This window comes from Cherax quadricarinatus, chromosome 59, assembly GCF_038502225.1.
Source record: "Cherax quadricarinatus isolate ZL_2023a chromosome 59, ASM3850222v1, whole genome shotgun sequence".
Lineage (NCBI taxonomy): Eukaryota > Metazoa > Arthropoda > Malacostraca > Decapoda > Parastacidae > Cherax > Cherax quadricarinatus.
This window is the reverse complement of record NC_091350.1, coordinates 11,874,320-11,897,919: the sequence shown is the minus strand read 5'-3', so window position 1 is coordinate 11,897,919 and position 23,600 is coordinate 11,874,320. Positions and strand designations below refer to the sequence as shown.

Genomic DNA, 23,600 nt, shown 5'->3' with positions numbered 1-23,600 from the left:
ACTAACAAACAAGCACCTTCACCTCAGTGTTTACTAACAAACAAGCACCTCAGTGTTTACTAACAAACAAACACCTCAGTGTTTACTAACAAACAAGCACCTTCACATCAGTGTTTACTAACAAACAAGCACCTCAGTGTTTACTAACAAACAAGCACCTTCACCTCAGTTTTAGGACTCAAGTCAAACACAAAGTAAATATATTTTTATTACAATAATTTTCTGATACACAATAAAATAATAAAATAAAGTTGCCATATAACACAAGTTTATTAGTCAAGTGAAGTTAACAAGTCTGTGACGCCTGTGGTTCTGACGTCATAACGATGCTAACCAGTCACGGGCTGTGGGGGTTATGACGTCATAACATTGTTAACCAATCAGGGGCGCTGATGGTTGTGGCGTCATGCAACTCTAATCCCTTTTGTTGTGATAAATGATGACGTCAGAGCCAGAGATGCGTCACATTGATCACTGTGAGTTGTCCACTTACCCCAGTGTACTCACCTAATTGTGGTTGCAGGGGTCGAGACTCACCTCCTGGCCCCGCCTGTTCACTGACCGCTACTGGGTCCTCCCTCTCCCTGCTCCATGAGCTTTATCATACCTCATCTTAAAACTATGTATGGTTCCTGCTTCCACTACATCACTTGCCAGACTGTTCCACTTCCTAACAACTCTGTGGCTGAAGAAACACTTCCTAACATCCCCTTGACTCATCTGAGTCTTCATCTTCCAAATGTGACCCCTTGTTTCTGTGTCCCATCTCTGGAACATTCTGTCTGTCCACCTTATCTATTCCACGCAGTATTTTTGTATGTCGTTATCAAGTCTCCCCTGACCTTCCTGTCCTCCAGTGCCGTCAGACCGATTTCCCTTAACCTTTTTTCATAGGACATTCCCCTTAGCTCTGGAACCATGTGTAATCACCTATATGTGGTTGCAGGGGTCGGTTCACAGCTCCTGGCCCCGCCTCTTCGCTGGTCACTACTAGGTCCACACTCCCCGCTACACGAACCTTATCGTGCCTCTTCTTAAAGCTATGTATGGATCCTGCCTCTACTACGTCACTCTTCAGATTGTTTCACTTTCTGACCACTCTGAGGCTGAAGAAATGCTACTTAACACCCTTATAAATCTTAGTTTTCAACTTTCAGTCGTGTCCCCTTGTTGCTGTGTCCCATCTCAAACATTCCGTCCCTATCTACCTCGTCAGTTTCTCTTAGTATTTTGTAAGTCGTTATCATGTCATCCCTATATCTCCTATCGTCCAGTGTCGTCAGGTCGATTTCCCTTAACCTCTAGTCGTAGGACATACCCCATAGCTCCGGGACTAGTATTGTTGCAAACGTACTTAGCCAGATGTGCTCCATACTGGTGCTGCGTACTCCAGTATGGTCCTGACGTACACTGTGTACAGTGTGTGGGGGGGGGATCATCAGAGGCAGGGGGGGGAAGGAGCATCACTTCACTACATGTAGTTGACTCAGACTTGATAATATGTATATCATTTTATTCTTCTTTAGTTACTCCTGTAGTGTCAGTAAACAAAAGTTTTGGTATTTGCAAAACATCTGCGTAAAAAATACAATTAATTCAAACAATAACAGACTAGTAAATTACTGTTTAAGCAAATATAACATATAAACTAAATTTCATATAAAAGAAATGCACTGTATATAATTAGAAAAAAGAAACCAGTTTCATATATCCTATATACTGGTAGGTGTATTTCTCTCAGAATGTATAAGCTGAGTTTACTTTAATTCCTACTTTTCATCGACATCATGCCTAACCCTTCTAGGGTAGGGTAGGTGCCTGAGTCCGAGCCTTTAGCTCATAAGACTGTCATTCCCATTTGCCCCCTTGGGGCGGGGATGGCAGACCAGAGAGGCCTAGCTTGTGGCTAGGCCTGGGGACAGTTGGTCCCAAAGATGAGGAGGTACTTGTGCCTCCTCCCATGGGAGACTTAGGTCTCAGACACTCCCTAAAGAGGGAGCCAAGGCCGGGCCACCACTTGGAAAAGGCCCGGGCTGGGAGAATACCGGCGAATCTTTAATAATAATAAATAATTCCTACTTTAGTAATAAAAGTATTCCTGTCTGGTGCAGTCTTACTGACCTTTGAACCCCATTAATCAACCTTAAGTTACATGCCGCTATCCTTACATCAACCAGGTTTCCAGTGACTGAACTAATGCTGTTATCTTCTCAGATGTTTCCCAGAAAATTTTGCTGAGAAATGTGTCAGTATTTAAATGATTCGTGCGTTGAGATTCCAAAGGCAAGAAAGGTAAGTTCTGCTTTACGATCAGACGACCTGCCTTTACTTGCTGTTGGCAGATCAGTGCCAGTTAGTGTTGAAAATGAGGATTCGTGCCTAACATTAAGAACGCAAATGTTGTGATTGCAGTAGCACCTGATACATATATGGGAAGGTTGATTTATGCCCAGACAAATTGGGAATGATCCACACAGGTCCTCTCTGATGTAGAGCTTAATTATTTTATTCTCCTCAAAACTTGAGAAAAAAATAAAAATGGTGGAGCTATACAGTAGACCCATTGGGCCATACTAGGCACATCTAACTCATACCTAAGCTACTCAAATTTCTTCAATAACACTACCTAGGAGTTTCTTGTTTTCAATCTTTACAACTCTATTACCAAACCACCACTTCTCCATAACCTTTCTAAATCTGAATTTGTCCATTTTGAATCCATTGCTGCGAGTTCCGTCTCGGTTAGATATTTTCAACACTTTTTTATATTCTCTCAATTGATCAAATGTTTTCCATTTGTATACTTCAACTACATTTCCTTTAATTCTGTGGCTCATTAAGACGCTATGACTAGTTTGGTTACAATCAGGAGTCCTGAAGAGCTCCTCTGGTACAAACTGAACCAGTCAGGAGTCCTGGAATGCTCCTCTGGTGCAAATTAAACCAGTCAGGAGTTCTGGAGAGCTCCTCTGGTGCAAATTAAACCAGTCAGGAGTCCTGGAATGCTCCTCTGGTGCAAATTAAACCAGTCAGGAGTCCTGGAATGCTCCTCTGGTGCAAATTAAACCGGTCAGGAGCCCTAGAATGCTCCTCTGGTGCAAATTAAACCAGTCAGGAGTCCTGGAATGCTCTTCTGGTGCAAAATAAACCAGTCAGGAGTCCTGGAATGCTCCTCTGGTGCAAAATAAACCAGTCAGGAGTCCCGGAATGTTCCTCTGGTGCAAATTAAACCAGTCAGGAGCCCTGGAATGCTCCTCTGGTGCAAATTAAACCAGTCAGGAGTCCTGGAATGCTCCTCTGGTGCAAACTAAACCAGTCAGGAGCCCTGGAATGCTCCTCTGGTGCAAATTAAACCAGTCAGGAGTCCTGGAATGCTCTTTGGTGCAAAATAAACCAGTCAGGAGTCCTGGAATGCTCCTCTGGTGCAAATTAAACCAGTCAGGAGCCCTGGAATGCTCCTCTGGTGCAAATTAAACAAGTCAGGAGTCCTGGAATGCTCGTCTGGTGCAAAATAAACCAGTCAGGAGTCCTGGAATGCTCCTCTGGTGCAAAATAAACCAGTTAGGAGTCCTGGAATGCTCCTCTGGTGCAAAATAAACCAGTCAGGAGTCCTGGAATGCTCCTCTGGTGCAAAATAAACCAGTCGGGAGCCCTGGAATGCTCCTCTGGTGCAAATTAAACCAGTCAGGAGTCCTGGAATGCTCTTTGGTGCAAAATGTCAGGAGTCCTGGAATGCTCCTCTGGTGCAAAATAAACCAGTCGGGAGCCCTGGAATGCTCCTCTGGTGCAAATTAAACCAGTCAGGAGTCCTGGAATGCTCGTCTGGTGGAAAATAAACCAGTCAGGAGTCCTGGAATGCTCGTCTGGTGGAAAATAAACCAGTCAGGAGTCCTGGAATGCTCCTCTGGTGCAAAATAAACCAGCCAGGAGTCCTGGAATGCTCCTCTGGTGCAAAATAAACCAGTCAGCCCTGAGCTCCTCTGGTGCAAATGCAGGAGTCCTGTCTCGTCTGTGGAAATTAAACCAGTCAGGAGTCCTGGAATGCTCGTCTGGTGGAAAATAAACCAGTCAGGAGTCCTGGAATGCTCCTCTGGTGCAAAATAAACCAGCCAGGAGTCCTGGAATGCTCCTCTGGTGCAAAATAAACCAGTCAGGAATCCTGGAATGCTCCTCTGGTGCAAAATAAACCAGCCAGGAGTCCTGGAATGCTCCTCTGGTGCAAAATAAACCAGTCAGGAATCGTGGAATGCTCCTGTGGTGCAAAATAAACCAGCCAGGAGTCCTGGAATGCTCCTCTGGTGCAAAATAAACCAATCAGGAGTCGTGGAATGCTCCTCTGGTGCAAAATAAACCAATCAGGAATCCTGAAATGCTCCTCTGGTGCAAAATAAACCAGTCAGGAGTCCTGGAATGCTCCTCTGGTGCAAAATAAACCAGTCAGGAGTCCTGGAATGCTCTTTGGTGCAAAATAAACCAGTCAGGAGTCCTGGAATGCTCTTTGGTGCAAAATAAACCAGTCAGGAGTCCTGGAATGCTCCTCTGGTGCAAAATAAACCAGCCAGGAGTCCTGGAATGCTCCTCTGGTGCAAAATAAACCAATCAGGAGTCCTGGAATGCTCCTCTGGTGCAAAATAAACCAGTCAGGAGTCCTGGAATGCTCCTCTGGTGCAAAATAAACCAGTCAGGAGTCCTGGAATGCTCCTCTGGTGCAAAATAAACCAGTCAGGAGTCCTGGAATGCTCCTCTGGTGCAAAATAAACCAGTCAGGAGTCCTGGAATGCTCGTCTGGTGCAAAATAAACCAGTCAGGAGTCCTGGAATGCTCCTCTGGTGCAAAATAAACCAGTCAAGGGTTCTAGAGAACTCCGGTACAGGTCTCCCTAACCTATCACAGATCCACCGAGTTGTGTTTGCAGAGGTCGAGACTCAGCTCTTGGCCCCTCCTAGACCACTCGATCGTCATCACTGATTTCTAATCTCTTGGGCCTTATCGTACCTACTCCTGAAACTGGGTATTATGTTTACCTCCAGAGGCTTTTTTTTTCCAAGATTTTAGCATTTTTCGAAGTTAATCATTTCCATTTAAGATAAAAGGTTGAGTAAAATTTTAATATTTTATAGAAATAAAAAAAATATTTATGATAAAATTTTTACCTTTTTTTTTTATTTTTTTCCAAACATTTTAGGAAATTTCACTTTTACACTGTAAGATATTTTTTGGTTAAACATAAATAAAGTAAAGGCGTGTAGTGCTATATTTTGCCATTCACCCGTCACACTCTAGCTAATGCAGGCGTGGGTGCTGGCGTGGGTGCAGGCGTGGGTGCGGGCGTGGGTGGCAGAGTAGAGTGTTGTGGTGAGAGGGAGAGGAAGGTTGTGTCTGCAGAGTGAGAGAATCTCCTGGTCTTGTCCAGTGCCTGTGTGTCACTGTTGTTCCTGGCACTGACCTCCAGGCTGGTGAGGTGCGCTCTACCGTCACTCTGGTGCACACACCCAGCCACACCGCACCCTCCTATCTTCTGTACCGTCGCTGCTACAGCTGGCCATACCTGTACCACACAACAACCGTAATAACAATCATAACAACATTCATTATCATCATTATAGTTATTATTATCATTAATAGCAACAGTATTCATTGGAAGAATCTTCAGGTAAAAACCTGACAAATGGCCGCTGCTATGTACTCACCTAGTTGAGGTTGCGGGGGTCGAGTCCGAGCTCCTGGCCCCGCCTCTTCACTGATCGCTACTAGGTCACTCTCCCTGAGCCGTGAGCTTTATCATACCTCTGCTTAAAGCTATGTATGGATCCTGCCTCCACTACATCTCTTCCCAAACTATTCCACTTCCTGACTACTCTGTGGCTGAAGAAATACTTCCCAACATCCCTGTGATTCATCTGTGTCTTCATGTGTGTGTATGTGTGTGTGTGTACTTACCTATTTGTGGTTGCAGGGGTCGATTCATAGCTCCTGGCCCCGCCTCTTCACTGATTGCTACTAGGTCCTCTCTCTACCTGCTCCGTGTGCTTTATCATACCTCGTCTTAAAGCTATGTATGGTTCCTGCCTCCACTACGTCACTTTCTAGGCTATTTCACTGCCTGACAACTTTGTGACTCCTTGTTTCTGTGTCCCATTTCTGGAACATCCTGTCTTTTTCACCTTGTCTATTCCGCGCAGTATTTTATATGTGTGTTCCCTGACCTTCCTGTCCTCCAGTGTCGTCAGGCCAATTTCCCTTAACCTTTCTTCTTAGGACAATCCCCTTAGCTCTGGGACTAGTCTTGTTGCAAATCTTTGCACTTTCTCTAATTTCTTGACGTGTTTGACCAGGTGTGGGTTCCAAACTGGTGCTGCATACTCCAGTATCGGCCTGACGTACACAGTGTATAAAGTCTTGAACGATTCCTTACTGAGGTACCGGAACGTTATTCTCAGGTTTGCCAAGCGCCCAAATGCCGCAGCAGTTATCTGGTTAATGTGTACTTCTGGCGACGTACTCGGCATTATACTCACCCCTAGATCTTTCTCCTTGAGTGAGGTTTGCAGTCTTTGGCCGCTTAGCCTATACTCTGTCTGTGGTCTTCCTTGCCCTTCTCCGATATTCAAGACTTTGCGTTTGGCGGGGTTAAATTCTAGGAGCCAGTTACTGGACCACGCGTCCAGCCTGTCCAGGTCTCTTCGTAGACCTGTCTGGTCCGCATCTGATTTAATTCTCCTCATTAACTTCACATCATCTGCAAACAGGGACACTTCTGAGTATCTCTTCCATCATGTTCACATATACCAAGAATAGCACTGGTTCTAGGACTGACCCCTGTGGGACCCCGCTCGTCACAGGTGCCCACTGTGATACGTGTGTGTGTGTGTGTGTGTGTGTGTGTGCACTCAGCTCATTGCTTTCAAGAGATTGCTGTTGCATGGGTCAAGTCTTAGCTCCTGACCCCGCCTCTACCCTGGCCTGGTTTACTCTCACTTGGGTGGGTGGGTGGGCCCTGTCGTACCTATTCATAAAACTCTGTATGGATCTCTCCTCTGCCACTGAGTGTGAGTATATATAGGTAAGTGTCAGTGAGTTTAAATGATCAGAGATAACACTCACCTCCTTGGGTCTTGAAGATAACAGTATAACGGGATATACGCAAGATAACGATGTGATCTTCATCCAGTAAGATAACACCTGTGGGAGATTGACAGAGTGAGAATGTTTGTGGGAATGTGGGAGAGCGATGGTGTGGGAGTGTGTGTGGAAGAGTGATGGTGTGAGAGTGTGTGTGGGAGAGTGATGGTGTGGGAGTGTGTGACAATGTAGGAGAGTGATGGTGTGGGAGAGTGATGATGTGGGAGACTGATGATGTGGGATAGTGATGATGTGGGAGACTGATGATGCGGAAAGTGATGGTGTGGGAGAGTGATGGTGTGGGAGCGTTATGGTGTGAAAGAGTGATGGTGTGGGAGAGTGATGGTGTGGGAGTGTGGGAGAGTGAAGGTGTGGGATAGTGAAGTTATGGGATAGTGAGAGTGATGGTGTGGGAGAGTGATAGTGTGGGAAAGTGATGGTGTGGGAAAGTAATGGTGTGGGAGAGTGTGAGAGAGATTATATGGGAGAGTGATGGTGTGGGAGAGTGGTGTGGGAGCGTTATGGCGTGAAAGAGTGATGGTGTGGGAGAGTGATGGTGTGGGAGAGTGATGGTTTGGGAGTGTGAGAGTGTGGGAGAGTGAAGGTGTGGGATAGTGAGAGTGTGAGAGAGTGATGGTGTGGGAGAGTGATGGTGTGGGAGAGTGATGGTGTGGGAAAGTGATGGTGTGGGAAAGTGATGGTGTGGGAGAGTGTGAGAGAGATTATGTGGGAGAGTGATGGTGTGGGAGAAACAGATCGAAAGAAAGGAACACACACACACACACACACACACACACACACACACACACACACACACACACACACACACACACACACACACACACACAAATATATATATATATATATATATATATATATATATATATATATATATATATATATATATATATCTTTCTTTCAACACACCGGCCGTATCCCACCGAGGCGGGGTGGCCCAAAAGGAAGAACGAAAGTTTCTCCTTTTACATTTAGTAATATATACAGGAGAAGGGGTTACTAGCCCCTTGCTCTCGGCATTTTAGTCGCCTCTTACAACACGCATGGCTTACGGAGGAAGAATTCTGTTCCACTTCCCTATGGAGATAAGAGGAAATAAACAAGAACAAGAACTAGAAAGAAAATAGAAGAAAACCCAAAGGGGTGTGTATATATATGCTTGTACATGTATGTGTAGTATGGCCTAAGTGTAAGTAGAAGTAGCAAGACATACCTGAAATCTTGCATGTTTATGAGACAGAAAAAAAAAGACACCAGCAATCCTACCATCATGTAAAACAATTACAGGTTTTCCTTGTACACTCACTTGGCAGGACGGTAGTACCTCCCTGGGCGGCTGCTGTCTACCAACCTACTACCTTGAATATATATATATATATATATATATATATATATATATATATATATATATATATATATATATATATATATTGAAAAATGTTTCTGTCTAGATATTGCTCTCTCTCTCTCTCTCTCTCTCTCTCTCTCTCTCTCTCTCTCTCTCTCTCTCTCTCTCTCTCTCTCTCTCTCTCTCTCTCTCACACACACACACACACACACACACACACACACAAACACACACACACACACACACATGTGTGGGTCCGTGGGGTGCAGACGGGGGTAACAAGGCTCCGAGAACCTTAGCGTTGTAAGGCGTGCAATAACAGCTAGCAGTAATCAGTGGTAGTGGAACGTCAGTGAACAATGCTATGAGTGATAATTAAAGTTATTAGTTAAAGAAAGTGAGAGGAAAGCTGAAATCATAATATTTCAAAGCGCAAACCGTTGGGGGTCTTAGGCGCTGTTGCCACATTGGCAGCGGTAGGCCTGAAGAAGTGACGTCACGACAAGTTGTGTGCCATTATACATATAAAGTGAAGTGTATATAATGTGAAGTGTATACTATCATCAGTGAAGAGGGAAATCGCGTGAGGAAGCGGGATGTATGAGAATATATGGTTATAAACATCACGGGTGAAGGATCTCCAAAATAGGAGTTTAAGACCTACGTACAACGACTTCGTCATCAGCAGCTGGCAACCTGTCACCGCACCATTGAGCGCAAGTTTATTCGCCTATTTGTGATTTGCATGTTGACGGCCCTGGCTGGCTTTGCATACTGTTTGATACTGGTCACTCACTCCTGCAAGCTATTACCAGATTTAGAATAGAAATAGCATAGACATAGAGAATATAGTGTTGACGAGTGTGAGAAGGTAGGTGGGACAAGCTTTTAAGGGCAACATTGTAAGACGGTGCTAGGGTCAAGTCCCAGGAGGGTTGTGTCAGGTCACAAGAAGTTGCGGCCAGTCATTACACCGCACAAGACACTCTCACGCACACACACACACACACACACACACATGCACACACGCACACAGGCAGTGTTACTACCGGTAGTTATTAGCAGTAAGAATACTTAGGAAGCTAGGAAGTCCTCTCTCAATGTGAACAAGGAAAATGATAATAACCAGCAACAATTAATACGTAAATCCAGAAAGGGCAATAAGTGGAGAGAGTAGATAATTGGGAAAGATAAATGAGACAAAATTTGTGCCTACACGACGGATCTTTCAACCACACAACCTACCCCCCCTAACCCTCCCTCCCTCACACACAAGCACACACACACAAATAGGTGAGTACACACACACACACATACACACACACACACATACACACACACACACACACACACACACACACACAGACGAGGTTTGATAAAGCTCATGGAGCGAGGAGAGAGAGGGCCTAGTAGCAACCGGTGAAGAGGCGGGGCCAGGAGCTAGGACTCGACCCCTGCAACCACAAATAGGTGAGTACAAATAGGTGAGTACACACACACACACACACACACACACACACACACACACACACACACACACACACACACACACACACACACACACACACACACACACATTCTTCAGTCATAGAGTTGTCAGCAAGTGGAATAGCCTAGTAAGTGAAGTAATGGAGGCAGGAACCATACATAGTTTTAAGAAGAGGTATGACAAAGCTCAGGAAGCAGAGAGAGAGAGGACCCAGTAGCGATCAGTGAAGAGGCGGGGCCAGGAGCTGAGTATCGACCCCTGCAACCACAATTAGGTGAGGACAGTAGTGTTTGACAAAAGTTGACAGTCGACCTGGATTGTCTAGATTTCTATGCCTTGTTTAACTGTGTTTTATCACGACCACCGCTACTACCACTACCACAACAACAACCACTACTACCACAACAACCACTACCACAGCAACTACTACCACAGCAACCACCACTACTACCACAACCACAACAACCACTACCACAGCAACCACTACCACAGCAACCACTACCACAGCAACCACTACCACAGCAACCACCACTACTACCACAACCACCACTCCCACTACTACCACCAATGCTACCACAACATCCACCACTACTACCACTACCACAACAATCACCACTACTGCTGTCACCACTACCACAACAACCACCACTACTACCACCATCACCACAACAACAACAACCACCACTACTACCACCACTTCCACTATTACTACCACCACCACTACTACCACTATCACGACCACCACCATCATCACTACCATTACCACCACTATCACCACCACAACTACTACCACCACTACCACTGTCACCACCACCATTACCACCACTATCATCACTACCACTATCATCACTACCACTATCACCACTACCACTACCACAACAGTGTATAATATCATGTGTCACTCTTTCATTGTTAAACTTAAAAATACCATAAAAACTCTGATTTTTATTTTATTTTCAGAATTCTTTTTTCATTTACATTGTATATAAAATTATCTACAATCATTTAAAAAAGTATTTGATTTTGATTTTGTTAAAAGATGCAATTAAATAAAATTTGGCAAAATAAATTTGACAAATAGGAACCCACACAGGTCAAAATTAATACCAAAATATTTCCAATGAAGATACGTATTTTTTTTATATTTTATTTAAAACCATATACAAATACACAGGTCGGAATATACATAACATTGTAACAATAAACAGGTAATGAGCAGGCTTTGAACAGTGGCACAACACACACTACTGACAACTGCCACGTACATTATTGAGTAATATGATAAACAGAAGTACTCAAAACTCGTACAGTCCTAACACTAACCTAACTCCTACACGCAGCTGCTACTTACACTGCTGCGCTGAAGACAATGGTTTCTATGCAGCAATACATGCGGTCATAACACCTTAGCGCTGACACTCACCCCCCCCCTCACAAGTGACTACAATCTATGTACACGTGGCATACCCTTCAACAATGACTTGTCGCCTTAATTGCACGTGTTGCAATGCCCTGATCATGGGTAACATTCGTAGTACAAAATATCATCAATAACTACCCAGGCAACATCCGCACTGTATTTACAAGTAATGTCTATACACACCAAGATTTGAGAATCCGCACCTAGGACAACTTCTTAAGTGTGATAATTGAACAATGTACTAGTACTATTATGCTAAAACTACATATGCATATGTAGACGGACTCTTAGTATTACATTGGACAAACACTCTATTGGTACCACTCATTCATTCACAATCCACACTCTTAACCTAAAAATCCTAATCTACAGAAACACAACTGTCCACGCCGGATATCCACACACCAAAGCCAACACACTGCCCCCCTCCTTCCACTCCATGCACTCTCTCACCCAGGAACAAAGCCTGTTGTATGCCCCAATGACCCCCTCCCTACTATCACTCTCCATGCCCTTCACCGACCCCCCTTCCCACCTCACAGGGTCAGGCACCCAACAGTGAGATTCCTGTAACCTTTCGGAAATCGTGAACTCCACAGGTTTCCATATACAGTATATCTTCATTTCGACACTTGGTCCTGTAAAACGTCGCCTCATTCCCCAATCCCCCCCCCTCCGAAAACCTCACATGATAAAAATATAGTCCACTACTACATAAGTCACCGCCCTTGCCACTTCCTCAGACCCCCCTCCCCCATTTCACTTCTAAACTGAGTGCCCTCAACACTGACATCCGCCGCCTTCCCCACCCTCAACAAAACCCGACTCATCCATTCTCTGATTCCACCCAGCCCCTCGCAAAAATACACTACATGAAATGCTGTCTCCACCTCCCAGCAAAGCCCACATCGCCCATCCTCCACAACCCTCCTATCCTGCAGCACCTACCCCGATGGCAGTGCGCCATGTAGAAACCATACATTACCTCTCGTTTCCTAGGCTGGATCCTCAACTTTCCAAATCTAGACCAAATACCCCCCACAATCATACATCGGGTATAACCCCGCCACCGGCGCTACCACCTGACCTACTAACACCCTGTGCAACACCTTCACCTGTATCCTACCAGGCTCTCTAGCCATCACCATTGCTCTCAATAATTTTTTGCGGTCACGCACAACTCCGCTCCCCGATACGTTTACCGCAATATCTCATACACTCACCCCAGATTTTCCCTGTGGAATACCCCTGCCCTCATCACCACTCGTTTAACAAACACACACAATATCCTCTTACGCAAATTCAGGAGCCCTAAACCGCCATGACACACCGGTAATGTAACCACCTCCCTCAACCAATCGTATCCCGACCCCCATAAAAATTCCAACACCCTCCATGTGGGATGTGTGTAATCGCCTGCCCCATAAGCGGGTACACGTTTGCCACATACCACACCTTACTATAGAGCAATACATTAACCGCAAGAGCCCTCTGAATTAGTGTTAAATGATACGGCCTCAACATTATCAGCCTGTTCTCCACCCTATTTACTAACCTTGCGGAGTTGGCCTCTCGTGCCCCACCCTTATCACCCACATAAATGATACCACAAATCTATAAACTCCTTTCCACCTTCTGCAACACTGAGCATTCCCACACCTCTCGATTCTCCCATTCACCCAAACCCATAATCTTCGATTTACCTACATTAACCTCCATTCCCGTAGCTCAGCCAGACGTCCTCACCACACCCTTTAACCATTCCAGCCTCGCGTGCACATCTACTAAGAGGGTAGTGTCATCCACATAACCCACTAACCCTGGCCACTATCGCCCCCACCCTTCCACACACCCGTTCTTCCACTAACCTATAAAAGGGGTGCTGCACACATGCAAAGAGCATCTGCAACAGCAGACACCCCTCCCCATGGCCACCTCCCCCCCACACGACCGTTAATCTGCACCCTTACCTTTCCACCCCTGTACAACGTATCTACCCACCTCGCAGTTTCCTCTCCAAACCCCTGCCTGATGAAAATTCCAAGCATAGCTTCTCTTTCCACGGTATCATAAGCTCCCCTCCAGTCCAAGGCCAGCAACACCCCTCTGCTCCCCCTCCCACTCATGTCCTCTACAAACCCATCCAGAACCCCATGCCCATTCAACAGTGACCGACCTGGTAATCCATACTGTCCTGGCGACACCACCCTATCTACCACACACTTCATGCGATTACCCAACTCCTTTACAAATATCTTATCAGCACACATCAGCGAAATGGCTCTATAGACACAAAGGGTCCACTGCGTCTTCCCCTTTGGCACCAACACCACCACCACCGTCGCCTGCACCTCCCCCCTCCTTCATCGCATTCAACAACCTCACCAAAAATCCCCTCATTATATCCCAATAATGCACATAAAATTCACACAGAAAACCATCCAAATCTGGAGATTTACTTCTTCCCATTGCTGACAGCGCCTTCCATATTTTATCCTCTTCAATCACACCCCCCAATACCTTTCTGTCACTTGCACCAAGCTGATACAGTATACTTGCATACACCCCCTCCACACCTCTACTAGTCCAATATCCCCCATATCACCTATCAGCATACACCCCATTCCCTCTGTCATTCTTATCACCTGTCCCTCCCGGCAATCCTCTGCAGTACCATGCACCTCCAAATGTGACATAGTGGTGGCCTTTCTTCTCTTCTGCTACCCAAGCAGCACACACACCAAAGGCCTATCTCCCCATAACACTTCCTCAGTGCCCACCTGCACCGCATCAAAACGCTCGTCCTGAATACCCCGAATCCTCTCCTTCAACTCCTCAATGTCTGCCAGTGGGTATACCACAGACTCGACCCCTCGCCCATGACAACACAGCCTGTCTTCAAAATAATTAGTCAAGCCATATTTCAACTGGTTTATCCGTTTGCCCTCGCACACATAAAACTTGTGTATCTCCAGCTTTGCTAAAACATCCCACCAACCCACTGCGTCGTCCGCCACATCTCCCCTCCTCGCTTAATCTCCCCAAAACTCCTCAAAACTCCCCACCACCTCCGCATTAGTTAAGTCTCCAGTATTCAACTTCCAGTAACTTCTGTGTCTCTGATGATCCGAATATACGCTGCCACGATCGTACTTAGAGACACAACATGCACCCTTGGTATTATATAGACTGTCCAACCATGTCCCATACCCCGTCCTCACAAACTTATGATCTGACCTGCCCCCCTTGGTACCACATCACCCCGCCTAATGGCACAATTCCAATCCCCCCCCCCCCGACAATCGCCAACAATGGTAAGAGCCAAAGAACATACACTAAATCCTCCCTCACAAAAGCATCCTTCACACGCACATTCCCATCTGCTGGAACATACAAACACACGAGAGACACGGAAAGTTGGATGAGGAAGAAAATGAAAAAAAAAGTAATTCAGGCAACCTGTTAAAATACTCTTCCGGGGACACGTTAATATTACACAAAAAGGTGAGGACACTGACCTTGGCAGAGGCAGGGACGTGGACATGTGCTGCCTGCAGCATCAACAGTACATGGTAGGGCAGCACCAGCAGCACTGACAACAGCATAGCACCACATAACACACTCACACCTCCACCAGACCTTAGTACCTGCAACACAAGACAGCTTACTGTGGGTGTGGGGCAAGCAGGTAACTTACTGTGGGTGTGGGGGAAGCATGTAGCTTACTGTGGGTGTGGGGGAAGCAGATAGCTTACTGTGGGTGTGGGGGAAGCAGGTAGCTTACTGTGGGTGTGGGGGAAGCAGGTAGCTTATTGTGGGTGTGGGGGAAGCAGGTAGCTTACTGTGGGTGTGGGGGAAGCAGGTAGCTTATTGTGGGTGTTGGGGAAGCAAGTAGCTTACTGTGGGTTTGGGGGAAGCAGGTAGCGTACTGTGGGTGTGGGAAAGCAGGTAGCTTACTGAGGGTGTGGGGGAAGCAGGTAGCTTACTGTGGGTGTGGGGAAGCAAGTAACTGAGGGTTTGGGGGAAGCAGGTAACTTACTGTGGATGTGGGGGAAGCAGGTAGCTTACTGTGGGTGTGGGGGAAGCAGGTAGCTTACTGTGGGTGTGGGAGAAGCACGTAGCTTATTGTGGGTGTGGGGGAAGCAGGTAGCTTACTGTGGGTTTGGGGGAAGCAGGTAGCGTACTGTGGGTGTGGGGGAAGCAGTTAGCTTACTGTGAGTGTGGGGGAAGCAGGTAGCTTACTTTGAGTGTGGGGGAAGCAGGTTGCTTAATGTGGGTGTGGGGGGAAACAGGTAGCTTACTGTGGGTGGCGGTAAGCAGGTAGCTTACTGTGGGTGTGGGTGAAGCAAGTAGCTTACTGTGGGTGTGGGAAAGCAGGTAGCTTACTGTGGGTGTGGGGAGCCAGGTAGCTTACTGTGGGTGTGGTGAAGCAGGTAGCTTACTGTGGGTGTGGGGGAAGCTGGTAGCTGGGTGTGGGAAAGCAGGTAGCTTATTGTGGGTGTGGGGGAAGCAGGTAGCTTACTGTGGGTGTGGGGAAGCAGGTAGCTTACTGTGGGTGTGGGGAATGAGGTAGCTTACTGTGGGTGTGGGGAAGCAGGTAGCTTACTGTGGGTGTGGGGGAAGCAGGTAGCTTACCGTGGATGTGGGGAGGCAGGTAGTTTACTGTGGGTGTGGGAAAGCAGGTAGCTTACTGTGGGTGTGGGGGAGCAGGTAGATTACTGTGGATGTAGGGAAAGCAGGTAGCTTATTGTGGGTGCGCGGGAAGCAGATAGCTTACTGTGGGTGTGGGTGAAGCAGGTAGCTTACTGTGGGTATGGGGGAAGCAGGTAGCTAACTGTGGGTTTGCGGGAAGCAGGTAGCTTACTGTGGGTGTGCGGGAAGCAGGTATCAAACTGTGGGTGTGTGGGAAGCAAGTAGCTGACTGTGGGTGTGGGGGAAGCAGGTATCTAACTGTGGGTTTGCGGGAAGCAGGTAGCTTACTGTGGGTGTGGGGGAAGCAGGTAGCTTACTGTGGGTGTGGGGAAAGCAGGTAGCTTACTGTGGGTGTGAGGAAAGCAGGTAGCTACTGTGGGTGTGGGGAAAGCAGATAGCTTACTGTGGGTGTGGGGAAAGCAGGTAGCTTACTGTGGGTGTGGGGAAAGCAGGTAGCTACTGTGGGTGTGGGGGAAGCAGGTAGCTTACTGTGGGTGTGGGGAAAGCAGATAGCTTACTGTGGGTGTAAGGAAAGCAGGTAGCTACTGTGGGTGTGGGGAAGCAGGTAGCTTACTGTGGGTGTGGGGAAGCAGGTAGCTTACTGTGGGTTTGGGGAAAGCAGGTAGCTACTGTGGGTGTGGGGGAAGCAGGTAGCTTACTGTGGGTGTGGGGAAAGCAGATAGCTTACTGTGGGTGTAAGGAAAGCAGGTAGCTACTGTGGGTGTGGGGAAGCAGGTAGCTTACTGTGGGTGTGGGGAAGCAGGTAGCTTACTGTGGGTGTGGGGAAAGCAGGTAGCTTACTGTGGGTGTGGGGAAATCAGGTAGCTTACTGTGGGTGTGAGGAAAGCAGGTAGCTACTGTGGGTGTGGGGAAAGCAGGTAGCTTACTGTGGATGTGGGGGAAGCAGGTAGCTTACTGTGGGTGTGGGGAAAGCAGGTAGCTTACTGTGGGTGTGGGGAAAGAAAGTAGCTTACTGTGGGTGTGGGGAAAGCAGGTAACTTACTGTGGGTGTGGGGAAAGCAGGTAGCTTACTGTGGGTGTGGGGAAGCAGGTAGCTTACTCTGAGTGTGGGGAAAGCAGGTACCTTACTGTGGGTGTGGGGGAAGCTGGTAGCTGGGTGTGGGAAAGCAGGTGACTTACTGTGGGTGTGGGGGAAGCAGGTAGCTTACTGTGGGTGCGGGGAAGCAGGTAGCTTACTGTGGGTGTGGAGAATCAGGTAGATTACTGTGGATGTGGGGAAAGCAGGTAGATTACTGTGGGTGTGGGGAAAGCAGGTAGCTTACTGTGGGTGTGGGGGAAGCAGGTAGCTTACTGTGGGTGTGGGGAAAACAGGCAGCTTACTGTGGGTGTGGGAAAAGCAGGTAGCTTACAGTGGGTGTGGAGAAAGCAGGTAGATTACTGTGGATGTGGGGAAAGCAGGTAGCTTACTGTGGGTGTGAGGGAAGCAGGTAGCTTACTGTGGGTGTGGGGAAAGCAGGTAGCTTACTGTGGGTGTGGGGAAAGCAGGTAACTTACTGTGGGTGTGGGGAAAGCAGGTAGCTTACTGTGGGTGTGGGGAAGCAGGTAGCTTACTGTGGGTGTGGGGAAAGCAGGTAGCTTACTGTGGGTGTGGGGGAAGCTGGTAGCTGGGTGTGGGAAAGCAGGTGGCTTGCTGTGGGTGTGGGGGAAGCAGGTAGCTTAATGTGGGTGCGGGAAAGCAGGTAGCTTACTGTGGGTGTGGAGAATCAGGTAGATTACTGTGGGTGTGGGGAAGCAGGTAGCTTACTGTGTGTGTGGGTGAAGCAGGTATCAAACTGTGCGTGTGTGGGAAGCAGATGGCTGACTGTGGGTGTGAGGGGAAGCAGGTAGCTTACTGTGGGTGTACGGGAAGCAGGTAGCTTACTGTGTGTGGGTGAAGCAGGTAGCTTACTGTGGGTATGGGGGAAGCAGGTAGCTAACTGTGGGTGTGGGGAAAGGAGGTAGCTTACTGTGGGTGTGGGGGAAGCAGGTAGCTTACTGTGGGTGTGGGGGAAGCAGGTAGCTTACTGTGGTTGTGGGGAAAGCAGGTAGCTTATTGTGGGTGTGGGGAAAGCAGGTAGCTTACTGTGGGTGTGGGGAAAGCAGGTAGATTACTGTGGGTGTGGGGAAAGCAGGTAGCTTACTCAGGGCGTGGGGAAAGCAGGTAGCTTACTGTGGGTGTGGGGAAAGCATGTAGATTATTATGGGTGTGGGGAAAGCAGGTAGATTACTGTGGGTGTGGGAAAAGCAGGTCGATTACTGTGGGTGTGGGGGAAAGCAGGTAGATTACTGTGGATGTGGGGAAAGCAGGTAGATTACTGTGGGTGTGGGGAAAGCAGGTCGATTACTGTGGGTGTGGGGAGAGCAGGTAGCTTACTGTGGGTATGGGGAAAGCAGGTAGATTACTGTGGGTGTGGGGAAAGCAGGTAGCTTACTGTGGGTGTGGGGAAAGCAGATAGATTACTGTGGGTGTGGGGAAAGCATTTAGCTTACTGTGGGTGTGGGGAAAGCAGGTAGCTTACTGTGGGTGTGGGGAAAGCAGGTAGATTAGCTTACTGTGGGTGTGGGGAAAGCAGGTAGATTACTTAAAGCAGGTAGTGGGTGTGGGGAAAAGCAGGTAGCGTGGTTGTGGGGATAGATACTGTGGGTGTGGGGGAAAGCAGGTAGATTACTGTGGATGTGGGGAAAGCAGGTAGATTACTGTGGGTGTGGGAAAAGCAGGTCGATTACTGTGGGTGTGGGGGAAAGCAGGTAGATTACTGTGGATGTGGGGAAAGCAGGTAGATTACTGTGGGTGTGGGGAAAGCAGGTCGATTACTGTGGGTGTGGGGAAATCAGGTAGATTACTGTGTGTGTGGGGAAAGCAGGTCGATTACTGTGGGTGTGGGGAAAGCAGGTAGCTTACTGTGGGTATGGGGAAAGCAGGTAGCTTACTGTGGGTGTGGGGAAAGCAGGTAGATTACTGTCTGTGTGGGGAAAGCAGGTAGATTACTGTGGGTGTGGGGAAAGCAGGTAGCTTACTGTGGGTGTGGGGAAACCAGGTAGCTTTCTGTGGGTGTGGGGAAAGCAGGTAGATTACTGTTGGTGTGGGGAAAGCAGGTAGATTACTGTGGGTGTGGGGAAAGCAGGTAGATTACTGTGGGTGTGGGAAAGCAGGTAGGTTACTGTGGGTGTGGGGAAAGTAGGTACCTTACTGTGGGTGTGGGGAAAGCAGGTAGATTACTGTGGATGTGGGGAAAGAAGGTAGCTTACTGTGGGTGTGGGGAAAGCAGGTAGATTACTGTGGATGTGGGGAAAGCAGGTAGATTACTGTGGGTGTGGGGAAAGCAGGTAGCTTACTGTGGGTGTGGGGAAAGCAGGTAGCTTACTGTGGGTGTGGGGAAAGCAGGTAGATTATTATGGGTGTGGGGAAAGCAGGTAGATTACTGTGGGTGTGGGGAAAGCAGGTAGATTACTGTGGGTGTGGGGAAAGCAGGTAGATTACTGTGGGTGTGGGGAAAGCAGGTAGATTACTGTGGGTGTGGGGAAAGCAGGTAGATTACTGTGTGTGTGTGGGAAAGCAGGTAGCTTACTGTGGGTGTGGGGGAAGCAGGTAGATTACTGTGGGTGTGGGGAAAGCAGGTAGATTACTGTGGGTGTGGGGAAAGCAGGTAGATTACTGTGGGTGTGGGGAAAGCAGGTAGATTACTGTGTGTGTGGGGAAAGCAGGTAGCTTACTGTGGGTGTGGGGAAAGCAGGTAGCTTACTGTGGGTGTGGGGGAAGCAGGTAGCTTACTGTGGGTGTGGGGGAAGCAGGTAGATTACTGTGGGTGTAAGGGAAGAAGTGACTATATATTTTCCTCATACTTTTAACACACCGTTCGTAGCCCACCGAGGCGGGGTGGCCCACCGAGGTGGGGTGGCCCACCGAGGCGGGGTGGCCCACCGAGGCGGGGTGGCCCACCGAGGCGGGGTGGCGCACCGCGGCGGGGTGGCCCACCGAGGCGGGGTGTGCCAAAAGGAAAAACAAAAGTGTCTCCTCTTACATATTGTATTATGTATACAGAAGGGATTACTAGCCCCTTGGTTCTGGCATTTTAGCCGCCTCTTACGTCACGCATGGCTTACGGAGGAAGAATTCTGTTCCACTTCCCTGTATGTATGTATGTGTATATATATATATATATATATATATATGTGTGTGTGTGTGTGTGTGTGTGTGTGTGTGTGTGTGTGTGTGTGTGTGTGTGTGTGTGTGTGTGTGTGTGTGTGTGTATGTGTGTGTGTGTGTGTGTGTGTGTGTGTGTGTGTCGTGCCGAATAGGCAGATTTTGCGACCTTGGCTTAAATAGCAACGCTCATCTTGCCATATATGACAAGTGAAAATTTGTGTATGCAATAATTTCGCCAAAATCATTCTGAACCTAACGAAAAAAAGATATTTCACTGTGTTTGTTTAGTATTAAATTATTGTAAACAAATCTAAAATATATTTAGTTTGATTAGGCTAAAATAAATTGTTCTTGTTATAATAAGGTTAGGAAAGTTTTCTAAGATTCTTTTGATGCAAAATTATAAATTTTTACATTAACGTTAATGAAAAAAATATATGTTTAAACGTATAAGTGAAAATTTTAGAAAGGACTTAATTTTAAATGAGTTCTTGCTATTTGACCAGTTTTACATATTCGGCACGACATATATATATATATATATATATATATATATATATATATATGTCGTGCCGAATAGGCAGAACTTGCGATCTTGGCTTAAATAGCAACGCTCATCTTGCCATATAGGACAAGTGAAAATTTGTGTATGCAATAATTTCGCCAAAATCATTCTGAACCTAATGGAAAAAATATGTTTGATTGTGTTTGTTTAGTATTAAATTATTGTAAACGTATCTAAAATATATTTAGTTGGGTTAGGCTAAAATAAATTGTTCTTGTTATAATAAGGTTAGGTAAGTTTTCTAAGATTCTTTTGGTGCAAAATTAAAATTTTTTACATTAACATTAATGAAAAAAATATATCTTTAAACGTATAAGAGAAAATTTCAGAAAGGACTTAATTTTAAATGAGTTCTTGCTAATTAACCAGTTTTACATATTCGGCACGACATATATATATATATATATATATATATATATATATATATATATATATATATATATATATATATATATATATATATATATATATATATATATATATATATATATATATATATATATATATATATAGGGACGTAGAACAGAATTCTTCGTCCGTAAGCCATGCGTGACGTAGGAGGCGGCTAAAATGCCAGGCTCAAGGGGGGTCTGTTTTATGAGAAGACTTTCTAAATTGACTAGGAAGTACTCCAGGAATAAGAACAGTTAAGAAATACGAAGGAATGAATATAAGATCATTGTAAGATCTAGATCTACCTGTTGTGTTGCGTGTTTATGAGACAGAAAGATTTACGTGTCATCTTACGTGTTCACGAGATTGAAAAATTCACCTATCATCTTACGTGTTCATCAGACAAATGCATAACCACTGAGTTGTTTGAGAGAAGGTCGAGACTTATCTCCTGGTCCAGCTTCTTAACTTCAAAAACTGACCGACATATACTTGATCCTAGCTATTTGGGCCCTATTATACCTGTCATTAAAGCTGTGTATGACGTTTGCCTCCACCACCTCCTCGTTAAGCTCATTCATTTTCTGTTATGCTGCACTGAGATTCCTTCAGATGCATTACCTCTCTCTCTCTCTCTAATTATTATTCCAGCGCTTTACAGAATACACATGAGTTCTTGCTAATTGACCAATTTTACCTATTCGACACGATATATAGAAGGTTGGTAGACAGCAACCACCCAGGGAGGTACTATCGTCCTGCCAAGTGAGTGTAAAATGAAAGCCTGTAATTGTTTTACATGATGGTAGGATTGCTGGTGTCTTTTGTCTGTCTCATAAATATGCAAGATTACAGGTATGTCTTGGAAATAAATGGTATAAAATACCGACACAATGGAAATATAAACACAAATGCAGTATAATGTGATCCTTTATTGACAACGTTTCACCCACACAGTGGGCTTTTTCAAGTCACACACGGATCTACCCGTACCTTCCAACCCCAGGTAGATCCGTGTGTGACTTGAAAAAGCCCACTGTGTGGGTGAAACGTTGTCAATAAAGGATCACATTATACTGCATTTGTGTTTATATTTCCACAGGTATGTCTTGCTACTTCTACTTACACTTAGGTCACACTACACATACATGTACATGTTTATTTACACACACTCATCTGAGTTTTCTTTGATTTTATCTTAATAGTTCTTGGTCTTATTACTTTTCCTTTTATATCCATGGGGAAGTGGAATAAGAATCTTTCCTCCGAAAGCCATGCGTGTTGTAAAAGTCAACTAAAATGCCGGGAACAATGGGCTAGTAACCCCGTTTCCTGTAATAATTACTACAAAGAAAAAGAAGAAGAAAACTGTAAAAGTGGGAAGTCTGAATGTGCGTGGATGTTGTGCAAATGATAAGAAAGAGATGATTGTGGATGTTATGAATGAGAAGAAGCTGGATGTCCTGGCGAAGCTGAAGGGGGTGGGAGAGTTTCAGTGGAGAGGAATAAATGGGATTCGGTCAAGGGTTTCAAATAGAGTTAGAGCTAAAGGAGTAGCAATAATGTTGAAGGATAAGTTATGACAGGAAAAGAACATAAGAAAGAAGGAACACTGCAACAGGCCTACTGACCCATGCAGAGCAGGTCCATGTCCCCCCTCCGGATAAGCCCAATGACCCCGCCCCCGGATTAGCCCAATAACCCACCGAGTCTGGCCACCTCCACTCAAGGAAGGAGCACGACACCAGACCCAGCACCACAAGCTAGTCAGGTCCAACTCACACCCACCCACACCCACTCATGTATTTATCTAACCTATTTTTAAAACATCACAACGTTTTAGCCTGAATAACTGTACTCGGGAGTTTGTTCCACTCATCCACAACTCTATTACCAAACCAGTGCTTTCCTATATCCTTCCTGAATCTGAATTTTTCCAGCTTGAAACCATTGCTGCGAGTTCTGTCTTGGCCGGAAATTTTCAGCACGCTGTTTACATCCCTTTTATTTATTCTTGTTTTCTATTTATACACCTCGATCATATCCTCCCTAATTCAACGCCTTTCGAGAGTGCAGATTCAGGGCCCTCAGTCTATCCTCATAGGGAAGATTTCTGATACATGGGATCATCTTTGTCATCCTCCTCTGTACGTTTTCCAGAGCGACGGGCTGGAGTTTTGAGACTCTATGACCGCGGGTTCAATCCCGGCCGGGGGTATGGTTTTTCCAGAGCATTTATATCCATTCTGTAATACGATGACCAAAACTGAGCAGCATAGTCTAAATGAGGCCTAACCAAGAATATATAGAGTTGAAGAATATCCAGAGGACATCTATTATTTATACTTCTAGATATGAAGCCAAGAATTCTGTTAGCTTTATTGCGAACACTAATGCACTGTTGTC

At 46.2% G+C, this 23,600-nt stretch overlaps 1 protein-coding gene across 1 annotated transcript in view; it reads right to left on the bottom strand.

Moving 5' to 3' along the window:
• Positions 1-4,017: 4,017 nt before the first annotated feature.
• Positions 4,018-23,600, bottom strand: part of LOC128698806 (pinopsin) — a 116,302-nt gene continuing 96,719 nt past the window's right edge. The window contains exons 5-7 of the mRNA XM_070097729.1: positions 14,916-15,044; positions 7,105-7,182; positions 4,018-5,548 (exon numbers count right to left, since the gene is read on the bottom strand). Coding sequence (XP_069953830.1) covers positions 5,273-5,548; positions 7,105-7,182; positions 14,916-15,044 — 483 coding nt within the window. The 3' untranslated portion in view covers positions 4,018-5,272. The remainder of the gene's footprint in view (positions 5,549-7,104; positions 7,183-14,915; positions 15,045-23,600) is intronic.